The 16,666-nt window shown below is 42.7% G+C and overlaps 2 protein-coding genes and 1 non-coding gene across 3 annotated transcripts; 1 reads left to right on the top strand and 2 right to left on the bottom strand.

Annotated features, from left to right (window-relative positions):
- Positions 1-401: 401 nt before the first annotated feature.
- On the bottom strand, positions 402-6,248 carry LOC115390700 (uncharacterized). Its single transcript, XM_030094673.1, has 5 exons — positions 6,155-6,248; positions 4,614-5,291; positions 3,747-3,833; positions 2,912-3,103; positions 402-2,727 (listed from the first exon to the last, which is right to left on the bottom strand). Exons 1-5 carry the CDS (start codon positions 6,225-6,227, stop codon positions 2,540-2,542), a joined length of 1,218 nt encoding a protein of 405 aa, XP_029950533.1. The 5' UTR covers positions 6,228-6,248; the 3' UTR covers positions 402-2,539.
- Positions 6,249-10,903: 4,655 nt separating this feature from the next.
- Positions 10,904-10,976, bottom strand: trnar-ccg (transfer RNA arginine (anticodon CCG)). The gene has a single exon. It is a non-coding gene; the product is annotated as a tRNA-Arg (tRNA).
- A 377-nt stretch (positions 10,977-11,353) lies between these two features.
- On the top strand, positions 11,354-16,460 carry LOC115390696 (importin subunit alpha-1). The gene is made up of 11 exons (XM_030094660.1): positions 11,354-11,379; positions 11,685-11,806; positions 11,905-12,048; positions 12,933-13,012; positions 13,274-13,542; positions 13,827-13,921; positions 14,036-14,299; positions 14,693-14,926; positions 15,576-15,758; positions 15,945-16,094; positions 16,224-16,460. Exons 2-11 carry the CDS (start codon positions 11,741-11,743, stop codon positions 16,308-16,310), a joined length of 1,572 nt encoding a protein of 523 aa, XP_029950520.1. The 5' UTR covers positions 11,354-11,379; positions 11,685-11,740; the 3' UTR covers positions 16,311-16,460.
- Positions 16,461-16,666: the final 206 nt, after the last annotated feature.

Below are 16,666 nucleotides of genomic sequence, written 5' to 3'. Positions count from 1 at the left end.
CTGTGAGGAGGAATGTCCTCCCGCTGTGATGGCCGTCGCAGTGTGGAGCGAGCTCCTGTTTCCTGCCCCTCATGCATCTGTTCCCTCCAGCGATGATCCCAGATAGAGGCTCGGTCGAGCCTGGGAACTGACCTGAGCTGACAGACGGACGGACGGGAGGGGGGGGGGGACTCGGTCTCCACATGCCGCAACATCCGAGTTCCCAACTCAGCCTCTCTGCCCGCAGGCCAGGCGGGTTGTTAAACTGTAATTAGACGTGTTACTTCGGGGACTCCCGCTCCTGCAGTTGCTGGAAATCATAATGAGGATCGATGTTTCGGTCAGTGAGAAGATACGTGCGAGTCTGAAGATAAATAAATTCCACACGGGAACGTTAAGTACAAAACAAAGACGCATTTTTATTGAGTTCATGTTTGGTAAAGCATCACAAGCATTCAGTGCAAAATCTGTTCCCTTTCATAAGAAGCGTGAGCTCAGGGTCGAACTACCATGGAAAGACACAGCTGTTTGATTAAATAACATTTTCTCCCTTTGGACAGACAATCCCAACAATCCTCTTCCTGTGTCATCTTTTTTTTTTTTTACAATCTTTATTTTCATCCATCCCCCACCTTGCTTCTGCCTCTGCTTCCCTTTCCTCTGAGCTTGCCTACATACTTTAAATACCCGTTCTGAGCTTCTCCAGGAGGGCTTTGTGTTTGTATGTAAGCAGAGAGAGCGAGAGAGAGAAAAAAAAGCTCTGAGCTGTGGCGGAGGCCTTTCTTTGAGGCTTGTGTCCAGGTGTGCAGAGGTTCAGATTCCTGACATTTGATTTATGCTCCCAACAGAACCACGCCCCTGTCCTCATTCAGCCAGTGTGTCCCAGTCCACGCTTTATCACGGACACATGTTTAGAGTTAATAAGCTGCTCTGAAGACACACTCACTCTCTTTTCCTCCCACATCGCTTTCCTGCTCCTTTGGGTTCATTTGAGCTTGTTCATGCTCTTAAATCCCCGTTTAACAGACCATTTCCTGCTCAGTAATATCACTCGCACTGACATCAGGCCTGGAAAACACACACTCGCGTTCACTGCTGTGAAATATTTGCCATTCATGTTATATTAAAATGATCAATCAAAGTCAGAATTAAAATTTCAATTATTTCTGCTCAGTGATAACTAGATGTTCTTGTTTTTTTTTTTTTTTTTTCTGTGGGACAAAAACCTTGTTCCTCAATATCAGTGGTTTCCTTTTTTTTTTTAGATTGCCTTGGAGAAAGGCAGTGGACCACCTCTACAATCTTAAAACGCTAAACACATCCACTGTCGCTGTAGAAAAGCAGGAGCCTTCATAAAAAATAGAAAGCAACAGGAAGATACCAGTCTGAGCAAGCAAATCCTCAGGTTCCCCACCTGCACTGGTGCCCCCCTCCCGTAGGGGCCCAGACCCCAGGTTGGGAACCATTTCTATATGTCACATACAGAAATCGGATTACCAAAGCCAAAGATTATTCAATAACGCATTGTTGTTGGATGTTTGAAGACAAAAAGAGATTTCATTTCACAATGAACTAACGATAAATACAGTCTTATTAAATATGTACACATAGAAAAAGAAAGAAATGTCCCCAACCTGCCAGCTACCTTTGTTTAAAAGAGGAAAACACGTAAAATCTGAACACTGAACATTGACTCACTTTGATACCTTTTCGATTTTTAAGTTTAGAAGTCATCTATGAATGAATGAAGAGTTTGAGTATCGCTGCTGTTGTGAGAAGAGTGATGAAGGAATGAAACCATTCTTTAATTTAAATCTCGTTTTTGGAATATTCAACTGTGGTGAAGGAGTCCCTTTGAGACATGGTCATGGATGCAACTAAAAGAAAAATTAAAAAGATTTTTCTTTAAATCAAACGGAGGAGGTGAGGAGCCACATCTGGCATGTGACATCTCATTAACTTTTCGGAGTTCTTGTAAACTTCCCAGTTTCCCAGTGGGAATTCCCAGTGCTGTGGATCATGTGTTTGGTGTTTTCAGTGACCTGCACAGTCTTGTTCATCCAAATGTTTCTCAAAAGCTCCATCCATCCAAATGGGCTCAAAAGGTTTTGGTCAAGTAGATAAAAAAGTTTTAAAATAGAAGTGGAACTAAACTTGAAGATCAGCTGATCCTTTGTTAAATGGGAATTGTTGAAACTTATTTTTCTAAAAACATCGACTTGAAGTCAATTGAGAAAATTGCTCAACTTTTAAGACTCATTCCTGCAAAACTCCAACACACAGTATTAAAATAGTTTAAAAAAAAGTCCAAATAAATTCAAATTGATTGTGTTGTTCATCAATCAAACTGTGAGTTTGTGATTTTGAAAACAAATAAAAATCGGTGAGCCAGGATTGCGATACATCTCAGCAGTCCATTAGAAAGTAAATCCGTGGCTTCGCTCCGCTCCTCTTCTGCCTGGTTCAACACTGAGGGTCTGGTCGGGATCATTTCACATCGGCTGCAAAGTCTCTTCCCCCGCAGCCAGGGGCAACGACAGTCCCGGCTCTGGCCTGTGCTTCACCTGCACCGGGAGCGGGTGGCCTCCACGGCCTTCTGGTGTCTCCGCTTGTTGAACCTCTTAACGTAGCTGTTGCTCCGCAGGAGGCCGTCCCCGGGCTTCAGCTTCCCGCCCAGCAGGCTCAGGAGGTCACTGGGGAGGTGACGCCTCCGGTGGTAGATCTGACCCATCACGATGTATCTGGTGCCTTGGGAGCAAACAGAGGAGTCAGTCAAGGTGAGAGAGGAGGGGCGAAGAATGCAACGCTGAACAGTTCCTGTGTTTAGGCTCTGGATCATGAATCATCAATGCTTTAGTCACTCTTTTCCAGTCAGTTTGAATCCTGATGGGATTTTTTTGGGGGGGTACGGTTGGACTGCTGGAACACTCACCCAGTTTGATGTCGGGGCAGGGCTTGCTGCACTTGTAGGTATCCAGGACCAGGAGTCGAACTCTGAAGAAGAAGCTGTCCGGGGTGACGTACAGACGGCTCATCTTGTAGAAGCCGTCGCTGCTGACCATCAGCGTGATGAGGCGGATGCCTTTACGAACCACATCGATGTCGTGGACAATCCCATTGACGGCTGTTTCAAAACAGAAAAACAACATGAAAGCTCAAAATGTAAGAACATTTTTAATCTTTATTTGTGATTCCCAATTTTTTTTCCAGTATTTTCTTTTATATTTTGAGAAAATCCGTCATTTTGTCACCAAAACAACTCTCCCGTCCGGTTAAACTCCCCTGGCTCTGTCTAAACTCCACCTACCAGCCCCTCCAAACCTCACAAGAATACGCTACATCTTGTTTGTTTAATCTGAGGGGAAGTGTAAAAATGAAACAGTGTAGTTTCACCGGGTTTATGCACTTTGAACAGATCGCTGGCTGTTGCTTCCTGTGTTTATAATACATACACCAGAGGGAAATCCATCCTCTTTACATTTCCTGAAATGAGACTCTGCTCCTTAAGGCCTCCAATTTCGGTCCCATAATTCTTGTTTACGCCGCAGCTGTGAGAGCGTTTGTTTACTGCCATGGTTCAGATGTCCGTGTTTACCGATGCAGCACATGTTCACAGTTTCTCAGATATTTTAGAAGTTTGTGTTTTTTAGGCTAGATATGTGCTTTATGTCTTTTATTTTTTTTCCATTAAATGACTGAACAGATACATTTTTTGTAATGTTATTAGGTGCAGCTAAATCCCTCCTGGTCTCACTGTGGACGCTTACCGAACTCGCTGTAGCAGTAATGCTCTCTCTCCTCCTTCTCCTTCCTGCACTCGCTCAGGCAGAAGGCATCGTGGGTCAGGTCGGACTCTGTGGAGAGGACGGCGAACACAGCAGAGGGATGAATGAGATGAGAAGGAACGAGGGAGAGAGATTCGTTCCAGCATCATAAGAACAGACCAGATCTTTTTTTTTTTTGAGAAATATATGTATTCCTCGGAGAGCGTAAGGAGGATGCAGGATGTGTGTGACCAAGCTGGCAAATTATAAATTCACCAAAGTATCACAGTTTCTTTATGTGAAAATCATCATTTCTGCTGAAAGGATCACGGTCACAGCTCTGTGCCTGAACAGTGCGTTAGATAAACATTTCCAAAAAACTAGTGACAGATTTCAGCTTTCGTAATCAGTTAATCTTTTCTTAACCATTGCTATGTGTGTTATAAAATGAGGGTTGACATGCACTACATGCAGGATATCACAGCTATATGGCAACACCTTTAGGCATGTTGCAACAAGGCAAAGATTTGTGCAATAATTTGGTAAAAACTAACTTTAAAAGGGAAAAGATATACACTTTGTATGAGATAAAATCTAGTGTCAAAGTATCTTTACAATCTGTAAGTCATATTTGCTTTCATTTGCTTTCATCGTGTTTTTGTGGTGATGTGATAAATGTGAGAGAGCACAGAAGATTACTGGTAATAAATACAGTTGTTTTAAGCATCAAAGATATTTCCAGCAGACTTAACTCTTACATAATGCTCATAATTTGAAACACATAATCCCAGAGGGGAAGCAGCGTTCAAAGAGCCTGCGATAATATGCAGGTCAGGTTTTGAGGTCAGGAAACAACAGATCCTCCCGCACCTCGCCTCAGGATGTCAAACTGGTACAGTAGGCTGGAGGAGCGCCGGTTGAAGCTGACCGGCGGGCGGCTGTTGTTCCTGGTGGCCGCGCCGATGCCGGACTGGTAGAGGCCGGCCTTCCCGGGACGGTTCTCCTCCGGGTCCAGCCGGCGGGTGGGGGGCTCTCTGCGTGGAGAGGTGGGCGTTTGATGAGCCTGAGTTTGAACCTGGGTGTGGGATGGGGTCCTCGGCCTGGCGTTGGGGTGTCTGTCCTCAGGCTCGGTCTGCTGAGGGGGGCTGATGTTGGACTGGCTCTCCTGGCCGGTCCTCACCGCTGTGCGGTTGGTGGCGGCGGCGGCGGCAGCGGCGCCGACGACCCCAGTCAGCTGGGTTTTAGGAAGCAGACCCACGACTTCCCTGGACTTCTCACTGTTGTGCTCCACCAGCCGGTCGCTCTTGGGGCCCTTCTTGCTCTTGTTGTGGGGGATGTGCTGGCGAGGGATGGGGGCCAGGTCGCTGTGCTTGGGCCACACGGCAGCAGGTAGAGGGTGGAGCGTGAATTTGGACTCGCTGGTCTTGGTGCTTTTCTCCAGGAGTTCGTTGATGGGCAGCGACGGCTCCTTGAGCACCAGCCTGCTCTGGTTGCTCTGACTTGGATCCACAAAGCTGCTCTGGCCCTTTTCGATGAGAGTGTACAGCTCTGCAGGGAGAGAGGTGGAGAGAGAGAGCGAGAGAGAAACAGTGTTTTAGCTCTGCAATGTGATCAAAGTGTTCACTGGAACTTCCAGCAAAGTGCCACAACAGTGAACCATTTTATTTTACACAAGACACCAAATCTTTCTAATTTTGATGTACTAAGTAAATGTTTGCAATTACTTTTTCCCCAAAACTTTCCTTTTTCAAAGGTTTTACAGTTTCCAAAAAAAAAAAATTCTTTGAAGTCCCATCACACACAGCTGGATATCTCCTGCTCTCACTGCTGCCTTTTGAAAAGACATGAAAACTCAACCTCAAGCTAAAAACACCTCAAAAAATAGATTACAGTTCTTAGACACACACACACACACACACACACACACACACACACACACACACACACACACACACACACACACACACACACACACTTGATCTGCAACTCCTCAATAACCAAATCATACTTGGCATCATTTATCTACTTTTGCACTGCCAGTTATTAAATGTGCTATATTTTTTTCCTAAATCGTCCTGAAACGATTACAAAAAAAAAAAAAATCTTCTACTCCAGTGCCATGGAACATCTCCTTTTCTAAGCAAACAAAATAATTGGTAATGGCAAATGTTTTGTCTTTTTTGTTTTAAATGCAGCAATCTTGATGTTAATAATATCACACTGACTGCATTCAAAAATCTTGACATAATAAAACCATGAACACTAAGATAAACCAAGTAGTTGCTGTTTTTAAAAGGGTAAATAGTGACACTTTTCTCCCATTAAAACACTTATTTTTTATTTTTTATATCAACGATGTCAGGGTGAATTCCCAATAATTCGAGTGATTTTAGAAATATACTGCCACTTACCATTACCAGCATGCTCCTCTGTGTTGAAAAGAGGGACCATGAGAAACAAGAGGATCAGAGTAATCCCTGCCATCCTGGATGCGCTCCGTGTGCTCACTGCAGGCTCTGCTGCAGGCTGGGGATTCCTGGGACTTTTATAGGGCCGCTCAGGAACGAGATGGGATGGGATGGAGAACGAGGCGGTGGGACGTCCCAAACACAGATCAAACACATTATGTTGTGACACTTCTTTCATTCATACATTAAGACTAACTAAAATCAAAAATTACATTTATTATCTGAAGCGTATTTCCCATCGTTTTCAGTTCACATTGACGTTTAAGTTATAATTCAAAAAAATAGAACAAAGCTATAGTATATTATTTTCTTGTGCAGGTTTTGTGGATACTTTTGTGGAAACAGGATAATTAAAAGTATAACACTTAAATTAATGTAGGCGGGAGTAATAAAAAAATGTGTCGAATGTCAGCCGCTCTTTATAGATTAGTCTTGACTGCCACCTGCTGGTTCTAGCGGGATATAGCAGCATGACGGCATTTTTCTACACAAATTTGTCTGGTGCACCGCTGCTATGGAACTGGGAGGACTCAAACACGTCTGCAAGCCTCTCACTTACCTGTCAATCAAAAAAAGAGGTGGGGGGGGGGGGGGGGGGGGGGGCAATCATTCATTATCATCCATCATCCATTCAGCTCTGTGAAACTCCTTACATTTTTCTATTATATTGTAATTGTAAATATGTGTCTGTGTATATTTAAATTATATTTAATTTATATCTGTTATTATTATTATGGTCTACATATGTACCTGTTTTAAAAGTATATTTGAATAATATTTAATTTATTATTGTATATCTGTTATTTATTTAATTTTAACTGTCTTAGATGTATATGCAAATTATTAATTTATATCTGCTAGTTTATATCTGTTATTTAATTATATCTGTCTTAAATTTCTATTTAAATTATATTTAAAGGTGCATTAAGGAGTTTTACAACCTTAAAAATACTTATTTTCCACCATAAATATGTTACACATTTTTAATGATGTGTACAATGTGCCCTGACATATTCATTACAAGTACCTCTAACAGCGCTAAATTGTCACTTGAAAGTTGCAGTGCCGGTCCGGCACCAGAATTTTTTTGGGGAGAATTTGAAAGGAATGACGTAATGCGCGCTCCGGCTGGTTAGGTTTCGTTATGTCCACCATTACTCCGCCAGATGCTTAGTGAGCAACAACTGAGCAGGATCTTCCAGAAAGTAAGAAAAGACTGGCTTCCAGCACTGCCACAGCTCCAGCACAGACTCCACCAGGTAAAAGAAACTTAAATCTTACTTGAGCGCTTCTAAACGAGCGAAGACAGAGTCCCCCTCTTCCGTGCACGGGAGCCACAGGGACGAGTTTTTCACTAAGCTACATTACGCCCAAGGCCTGCAGGGGGCGCTGTTTCACATAAAACGTGCAAACTCCTTAAGGCACCTTTAATTATGTCTGTTAGCTTACATCTGTTATTTAATTATATCTATCCTAAATTTATATTTGAATTTTATTAATTTTTTTTTATTTATGGTTGGGCTTTGTAAATTTCACATTTCACGTTTCTATTCCATTTATATTTCTTTTCTCTGTGCTGCTGAAACACTACATTTCCCCCTGTGGGACAAAAAAAGGACTTTCAATCAATTCAAATCAATCAACATTATTCAAATGTCGCTGTGACATGAGGCAAGGCACCAATCAAATTTGATTTGTAACTGTAGATAGAATTTCTACATTAGCAAAAGAATAATGAAACACAATAGATGTATGACAATAGATATCTGTTCTTCCATTTAAAACCTTTGAATGATCAGGAGTCAGGACTCTATGGCTGGAGCTCTGTCACTTCACGTGACTCACTTTGCACCAATATAGTTCCTTCTTTCTGGATGAAAATGTCATTTAGAACTTTCCTGACTGAGGAATTGGCAACAATGTATCGTTTTAAATAACGTCATCATCTAATTTGACCTAGATATGCAAATGAGCCTTGATACAACAAGATGACAGAACTTTACTAAGTGAGGAGTTGGCAACAATGTGTCAGTTAGTTAGTGAGTCAGTCAGTCTGTGAGTACTCGGAAAAGAATGCGGGGGATTTTCGACACGCTGTCGTTGCAGCGTCAAGTGTAGCGCCTTTAATTTGTCATTGAAATTAACTAATGTCAGCCGTCCCTCGGGGCCCCCTTCAGCTCGGGCCCTCAGGCAAACGCCTGTGTTGCCTACCCCGTAGCGACGCCTCTGGTTATTAATCACATTTGGCATTTATGTTAGTGCATAGAATAGAACAAAAAATACAGTATTAATCCCAGTGGAAAACTCGTTGGTTCTGTTAAGGTGAAGTCTGTTTTTAGGGCTACATATCACTGACAGCGCAGCCCCCCTGAAGGGGCCCCGCCCCTGCAACCCTGCAACACGACACTTTACTGAAGACTGTCAGTCACAGCAACGTGGAAGTCTGTGCGAAGTGAAGAGCAGCGACTTGGCAGGGAGCGAGAGACGAAAAAGAAGAAAGCAGGAAGCAAGAGAGTGGTAAGTGGAGCAGAACGCGTGGAAAACTCTTAAACTGGCGTTAGGTGCACAGCGGACTGGTAATTGTTTAATAGTTAGTTAGCCTTGTTAGCAGAGGAGAGATATTAGCCTGGAAGAGGGGGGCCGTCTGCTAATTACTGCGCTTGTTGACATGCTTTTTTATTTAGCTGCATTTTATTTTTGTTTAAATAGAAGCAGACTTAATGAAAATGATACTGCATCTGCAAATGTAAAAGTCCAAGTCGGGACAAAAGTTGAAAAAAAGCTGTTGCTGTCAGGTCTTAATGCGGCACTTATGTTTCTACTCTACATGAGAAATACAGCAATAGGAATTGAATTGCCTCTAATGTAAGTCAAGTGAAGCTAAAAACAATGTTAGTCATGTCCAAGGAGAACATTTTAAAGAATTACACTTCTATAATGTAAATGGATTTGTAACATAATATTAACAAGGTAACATTACATGACATGATAATATAGTAAATCACTTTCATATGTCTCTTGTGGTAGGATCATTATTATGATTTCTGGCACCAGGTGAAGAGACAGTGACAACAATGGTAACAGTAAGTTCAGTACTATACTGTAATTGATGCTGCAAATGACCTATTTTCAAATAAATTATTTGACTTTATATGTGCTGCTTTTCTTTTTTTCTATTTAATTCAATTTGATTTTTTGACAGTTCTGCCATCATCCACCTCCAGTGGGAAAGGTGTCATCCACCTGTCAACAGATGCAACATCAGCATCCAACCAGGGTAGTGATGCAAATATGTAATTAAAAAAAAACACTTTCATTAATAAAATACACAATGTCTTGAGAGGATTGTTGTGACAAAACTTTTTTTTCTTTTCATTTCTTTTCAGTTTCATCAGTTCATTCAACCTCCACCTCCAGTGGGACCCTGTCCACCTCACCTTAATGAACAGGAAAAGTCAGCAACATGACCTGAACAAGCATCTTTCAGGAGTGCTGATGCAGATATCCGTGAGTTAAATTTATTTACTTTTAGGCGATGACATATGCGGTGGTCTCCCAAGATTCTGACAATATGCCTTTTTCAGTCTTGTCAGTTCCATCAACGTTGACCTCAAGTCCCACGTGGGGCTCAAATATATCTCCATCATTCTCTAATGATTGTTTATCTTTCAACCTGGGCTGGCTGAAAATCACAGTGTGTGGAGGATGCAGTATAAATTATTTTTGGAGGATATTGAGACGGATGACATGCATTAACCAGCAGCGGTTCAGCCTCAAATGGACGTATTGCAGCTCCGCTGAGTCGCCAAGGGGGCGGCGCATCATATTTAATCAGTAAGTAATCCATACACACTCATATGTACAAGTCACAGAGTGAGAGGACAGGACAGATAGTTTTTCATTTACGTGCATCATAACAGAAATAGACTATGGCATACTATGGCAAAATGGAGAAAATAAATAGTATTTAATCATGTCTGTATAATAAAAAATGCAACACAACAATATTTTGACCAGAATTTATTTTGAGATGCATGTTTTAGAAATCGACATGTCGGAGATGTGGATGTGTCCCAAATCACTCATTATCACGGCAAAAATTAGGAAAAATATAAAGTATTTTTAGAGCTTCTGTGGCAATTGTCCTAAAGATCTAACAATTCTAAAAATATAATACAACAATGTGAGGATTTGTACAGATGAAGGACAAGGTTTCCCCCACAATGCTGAAAAAATTCCATGCAGACTCACAAAGGAAAACTATGACATAAGGATGAAAATGGAACAAAAATACAGTGAACGTGGCTTCTGGGTTCTCCACAAACACTGGTGATTATACTGTATGATTAATGCTTGTCAGACGGTCCTTTGGAAATTTTTTTGCTTGGTGCCCCAGCATGCCCTCGGACTGCCACTGGTAGCCTGTATTGATAAAAAAAAAGGTGCCACTATGACCAAAAAAGAAGAAAGTGATTTTCATTGTTGTTGACAAAGAGCAAATTTCCACACCTAAAAACATTCCAGCACAGCTGGTGAAGTGATTTTTCTGTGATTTTGCTTTAGCTGACTGCATTTTAATCTGAGTTTTGCTCTGTATTTTCGTTCATATACTGTAGTTTACTGATTGACAAACGTCATAAACTGGATTTACTGTGAAGGATGACTCCAAAAACTTGAAAAGGAAGTTAAATGCGACCCAGATGGGACTCGAACCCACAATCCCCAGCTCCGGAGGCTGATGCCTTATCCATTAGGCCACTGGGTCATTACGTAGATTCCTTGAGAACAGTGATTGAGATAGTATATTCTCTCTACAATCAAAGTGCTACATTGAAACTCTAGATCGGCGGTTTTTCGACGGTATCAATACAGCGCAGCGATTTTTGAACACAACACCGTCGTAATCATGTTCGGTGTAAATGGTGCGCGTCCCTCACGCTAACCAGCCGGCGCCCAGGCATGAGACCATTCACTCTCGCGAGACTCGCGTGTGCAGTTGCCTTTGACAACGGCCGTGTTGTTTGACACCGACACGCTATTTGATGAGCGGTGGTGAACTTGGGCGGGACTTATTCCCAGAGCCAATCAGGAGGGAGACTGGACAGGGCGGTATATACATGACGTCACTATTTTAGACGGACGTGAAAAAACAACACGGAATCTTGAAGGTAAGCATGTTGGGTTCACCGCGCTGCTAAATGTCTGTTTGTAAAGGATTGTTGGGGTATTTTCACTGCTCTATTTGTGTTTCTTCCTTCATCTTGAATGTAAAAGCACGAGTTTTCGTGAGTTGTGAGCGGGTTTGCGGTGTTGTTTTGCGGGACTGGGGACTCCGTAAGTGAAGGGACACATGGCGTTAGATAACCGACTTGGCCAACCGACAGCACCGTTAGATCACCCGTGTGCTAAGAGGGTGGACTAAAGCAAACCAGAACCGAGTGTTTACGTCGAGGTTTAACAATTCTCGGTACAGTTTAACAGGGGGTGTCTCAAGGCTGTCGACTCGATCGCCCCGCTCGTCCGTCAGGAATGTCAGCCGGCGGCGACAACGGAGCTCGACTGAGCCAGTTCAAAAACAAAGGCAAAGATGCTCACGTAAGCTCTGCTCCCCCGAGACAGTGTTTTTATTTGAAACGGAGGCGGCAGAGGTGCTCGCGCTGAACGCTGTCCCGTTCTCCCCTCCTCACGTTCAGGAGCTCAGGCGCAGGAGAGCGGAAGTCAACGTGGAGCTGCGAAAAGCCAAGAAGGACGACCAGATCCTGAAGAGGAGAAACGTGCAAGCTGGAGGTGGGATCCTCCCCACCCCCCCTCTACAGGAGCCGTATCCCAACGCGCAGGTAGCCGCAGCTCCGGGAACACACACGACGCACCCGAAGCGCTCACGAGTTGCTAACGTCAAGTTTGCATATTTCAATGGCTGCTGCGCCAGCTTCCACATCACACTTGAGAGATTTGAATGTGGGTCAGCTTATGCTTCACACAGTGGTCAAAGCTCAGCTTAAATCTCAAGAGCTCCATGCAAAAGTTGGACCTGTGTGTAGGCCTGATACTGTACCGAGTTACTGATAGAAGATGTACAAGTCAATGTTTTAAGGATTGGAAATTCCACAGAATGCCACTAGCTATGTGTTTTGTACTGTCATTGTATGATATAGGGTTGCATTCTTTTGTTTTTAATTTAAATGTTACAGTTATTTTGGAGTTTGTTTTTTTAAGATCAGCCTTAAATTAAAAAAAAAAAAAAACCTAAACAAAACAAACAGTCTCGATTTGTGTTTGTTAAACTGCTTGTCTTTTCAATCATTCAGATCTGGTTTTCAGACTAGTTTAAATGTTCACAGAAATCAGCCTTCAAAGTGATGTCGTCTTTTATTTTACTGTGTGCATCTTCATCTTCACCTGCTTTTGAGTTATCTTGGAGGGCTCCAACTATCCCCAGCATGTTAAAACAGGCACAGTTCAGAACTCGGCACATACTTGATTCATTTACACTTTAAACAACCTCGTAACTGATTCAGGTCATTCCTGGTGCTTTTCTATGTTACTAAATGTTATGATATACAAGAGTCTACAGTTATAAAGAAATCTATTATCTTTAATTGGTCACGATCCACCAATGCTTCATTGCATGTCAGGTTTTTTTTTTTTTTTTAAACCACTGGTTAAACCAAGCTTCCTGAGAGGTAATCTCTTTCTATTTCTGTATCCACTGTCTCTTCAGGACTGGACTGTGGAGGAGATTGTCAGTGGTGTAAACAGTCAAAATCCTGAATTACAGCTGCAGGCAACACAGGCAGCCAGGTAAAAGAATAATTTTCAAAATGCCTAGTAGAATCGACCTTTGCGGTCCTTTCCTGTTGTCTTTGGATTTCGTGTTTAATGCAGGAAACTCCCATCTTTCTCATCTTACGCTTTCTTTATTTGCCCATTTTTGCTGTAATGACCTGTTTTCTGCTCCCAGATCTATTAAATGTGATATTTTGCTTAATTTTGTGTTCAATATAGGAAATCTTTACATTGTTTCTTCCAATTATCGAGCTGTTTTGTTTCCCTGATGTCCAGGAAGCTCCTGTCCAAAGACAGGAATCCACCTATCGGCAGCATCATCGCCGCTGGCCTCATCCCAAAGTTTGTCGATTTTCTGGCATTGCCTGAATGCCCTCCCATCCAGTTTGAGGCAGCCTGGGCTCTGACTAACATCGCCTCAGGAACCTCCGACCAGACCGCCGCTGTAGTGGAATGTGGGGCCATACCAGCCTTCATTCGTCTAGTAGCATCACCACACCAGCACATCAGCGAGCAGGCTGTCTGGGCCCTGGGCAACATCGCAGGTACTGTTAGAAAATTAAGTCTGAACATCTTTGTGTTGGAGGAGCTTGTTTTAATTAAATTGCTTTATTTTGAAAATGAATCATGTTGAAAGTCCATCTTAAAAATAGTGCTGGGTTATGAAAACTGAAAAATATTAGAAATTGTCAAATGTATTCACAATTTTGCATGGAAACAACTTCCATCGATCTAAAATATTTTTAAGTGAGTTGAACTGTGATCTCTTCAGTTTTCCTTGAGAAAGGTAACGGTATATATTTTCTTTTTGTCTTTACCCTAAATGTAGGTGACGGATCCTATTACAGAGATCAAGTGATCAAACACGATGGGCTGCAGCCATTCCTGGACTTACTGAGCACCAGAGACCTATTTGCATTTCCTGTGAGTCACATTTTTTGTCCCTGTCTATGATGAATAGTGGACACCACTTTGATAACTTTCATGTTGTGACAGGCTGTTCTAAAATAACACTCGACAATTAATCCTCTGTACCAGTGTGGCTACCTGCGCAATGTCTCCTGGATGCTCTCCAACCTGTGTCGGAACAAGGACCCGGCTCCTCCCCTGGCCGCCGTGCGGCAGCTGCTTCCTGCCCTGGTGCACCTCCTGCAGCACAACGACATCGAGGTTCTGGCAGACACCTGCTGGGCTGTGTCCTACCTGACTGATGGGTCCAACGAGAGGATCGAGGTGGTGGTGCGGGCTGGCCTGGTGCCTCGTCTGGTCCAGCTCCTGGCCTGCGGGGAGTTCTCCATTGTGGTACGTGCAGGTGGAGTTATTCAAGTCACACTTTACTGTCATAACGTCTGATGAAGGCTGCGCTGCATTTTTAAAAGCGATGGGTTGTCTGAATTTGCATCAAGGTTCATCCTCTAATCTCGTTTTGTGAATCTCTGACTTGGTCAATGATTATCAGTCGTTCTTAGTTTCTTTGTATGTTGCATAATTATTTGAGCCCAACCAGAAACTGAGGCCTGTTCAGAGTGTGCCTGCTTCAGCTGAGCTGGTATTATATCTGATGGCTGTTTGCTGAGTTAAGCTCAGATATCCAACAAATATAATATTAGAGGATCGCACTGTCTTACGGTCACCCTCCCAGTGTCATATTTTTACCCTCAAAAATAACTGACTTGCTGTTCTTTTTCCCTCCAGACTCCGACCCTGAGATCACTTGGCAACATTGTGACTGGGACAGATAAACAAACCCAGTGTGTGCTGAACGCAGGTGCTCTGGCAGTGTTCCCCGGCCTGCTGCAACACCAAAAGCCCAACATCCAGAAAGAAGCAGCCTGGACCCTGTCCAACATCACCGCTGGCAAGAGCCCACAGATTCAGGAAGTTATCAATGCAGGCCTGATCCCCCACCTGGTGGAGGTCCTTCAGAAGGTCAGGAAATATCACACCACAGATACGACATGAGGCACTGGGCAATATATTATTACACAAGTGTGATTTAGTGCCAAATTTTTTTTTTTTTTTTTTCCAGCAGTCGTCTCTGTATTGTTTATTTTCACTGGTTACTGGCCGTGTTAACCCATCAGTGTCATGAAAATGTCAAACTGGGGCAACATGTCTGGATGTCGTTCAGGAAGACCTTTGATAATGCCATTGCAGGCTGAAATAATGGGCGTCTGTATGATGCTCTTATAGCGGAAAATCTAGCCTGTCATTCCATATAGCAACATTGAGTTTGCTATTAGGTATGAAATAAGTTTTTAAACAAATATAAGTAGCCTCAAATAATATTCTGAACTTGTGACATCAGGCCTCAAGCATATACGACTTAACACTCGGACAAGAAATCGCACCTATTACATCGTTGTCGCAACTCAGTACTATACGGCTCTGGGTCGAACGAGTTGAGTTATTGGTCTGAGTGCAGTGCGACTGTGCTGGATTAGTACATAGTAGGAGAAAACGTACAGTACAGCAGTATAGCTCTGATATTTGCCCCCTTGTCACTGCTGAGCCTGACAGGATTGATCATCTCTTTCAATGCTACATGTTCATCAAACCTCTCCTCTTCACGGTTTAGGGAGACCACAAGACCCAGAGGGAGGCTGTGTGGACCATCACCAACTACACCAGCGGCGGAACAGTCGATCAAGTGGCTTACCTCGTCCACTGCGGCGTGCTTCAGCCTCTACTCAGGCTTTTAACCAGTAAAGACAGCAAGATGGTCCTGATCATCTTGGAAGCACTCTTAACTATGTTGCAGGTAAATTAACCAGTAAATCTCAGAAATGATTTTCAGGTGTCAGTGGTTTCTCTGTCAATAATAATAATAATAATAATAATAAAAAAGCGTAGATATTAACTGTGGTGAAAAGATTTTCCACCTCACAATTTTAAATTGCAATTTTTCAACCGTTGGTGAGATTCATCGTGTTGCTCTTCTGCACAGATGGCTGTCATAACTGGCGAGCTCAAGGAACTGTGCCTAATAATCGAGGAGCTGGATGGATTAGACAAGATCGAGGCGCTGCAGTTCAACAACAACGAAGCTGTGCAAAAGTCTGCTCTGAGCATTATAGACAGATTCTTTTCTGAAGGGGTAAGTACATAAGTAATAGAGTCACAGAACATCTTGAACTTTGTCATTGTGTTTCTTTAAAATATGTTTTAGCCAATGTCCTCGATACCTTCTCCCTGCATGTCTTGATTTGTCCGTCATCTCTTCCAGAACGAAGACGACTCCGTTGTTCCCGACTCCACTGCAGACAGCTATGCCTTCCATGTCCCCGAGGACCAGAGCACTTTCCAGTTTTAACACGTCCAGTTTTCTCTCTGTATCATAAATGGTTCATATTCTTAGCTTGTGTTGTTTTTTGTACTTTTTTGTTGTTGAAAACTTTATACACTAAAGAAAAGAAAAAAATAGCTGCATTTAGGCAAACATTTGTAAATAAATTTGAGTATTGCACCATTTGTTTTCTTTTTTTTTTAGGTAATTTTCTTCAGAATATACTTGTATATACATCTACAAGCTTTATCCAGGCCATAGTTACAGGGGACTGGAGCACAACATTTGTGAAAAGACATTATATTATCTCATAAAGGTTTCCTGTTGGTCTGTAGCGGAGCCAGAGTGGGGGCACAGGGGGCGGTCGCCCCAGGGCCCAGAAG

Source organism: Salarias fasciatus, chromosome 6 (assembly GCF_902148845.1).
Source record: "Salarias fasciatus chromosome 6, fSalaFa1.1, whole genome shotgun sequence".
In the NCBI taxonomy this organism is placed as follows: domain Eukaryota; kingdom Metazoa; phylum Chordata; class Actinopteri; order Blenniiformes; family Blenniidae; genus Salarias; species Salarias fasciatus.
Note: the sequence above shows the minus strand (reverse complement) of the source record. Positions and strands in the feature narration are given on the sequence as shown.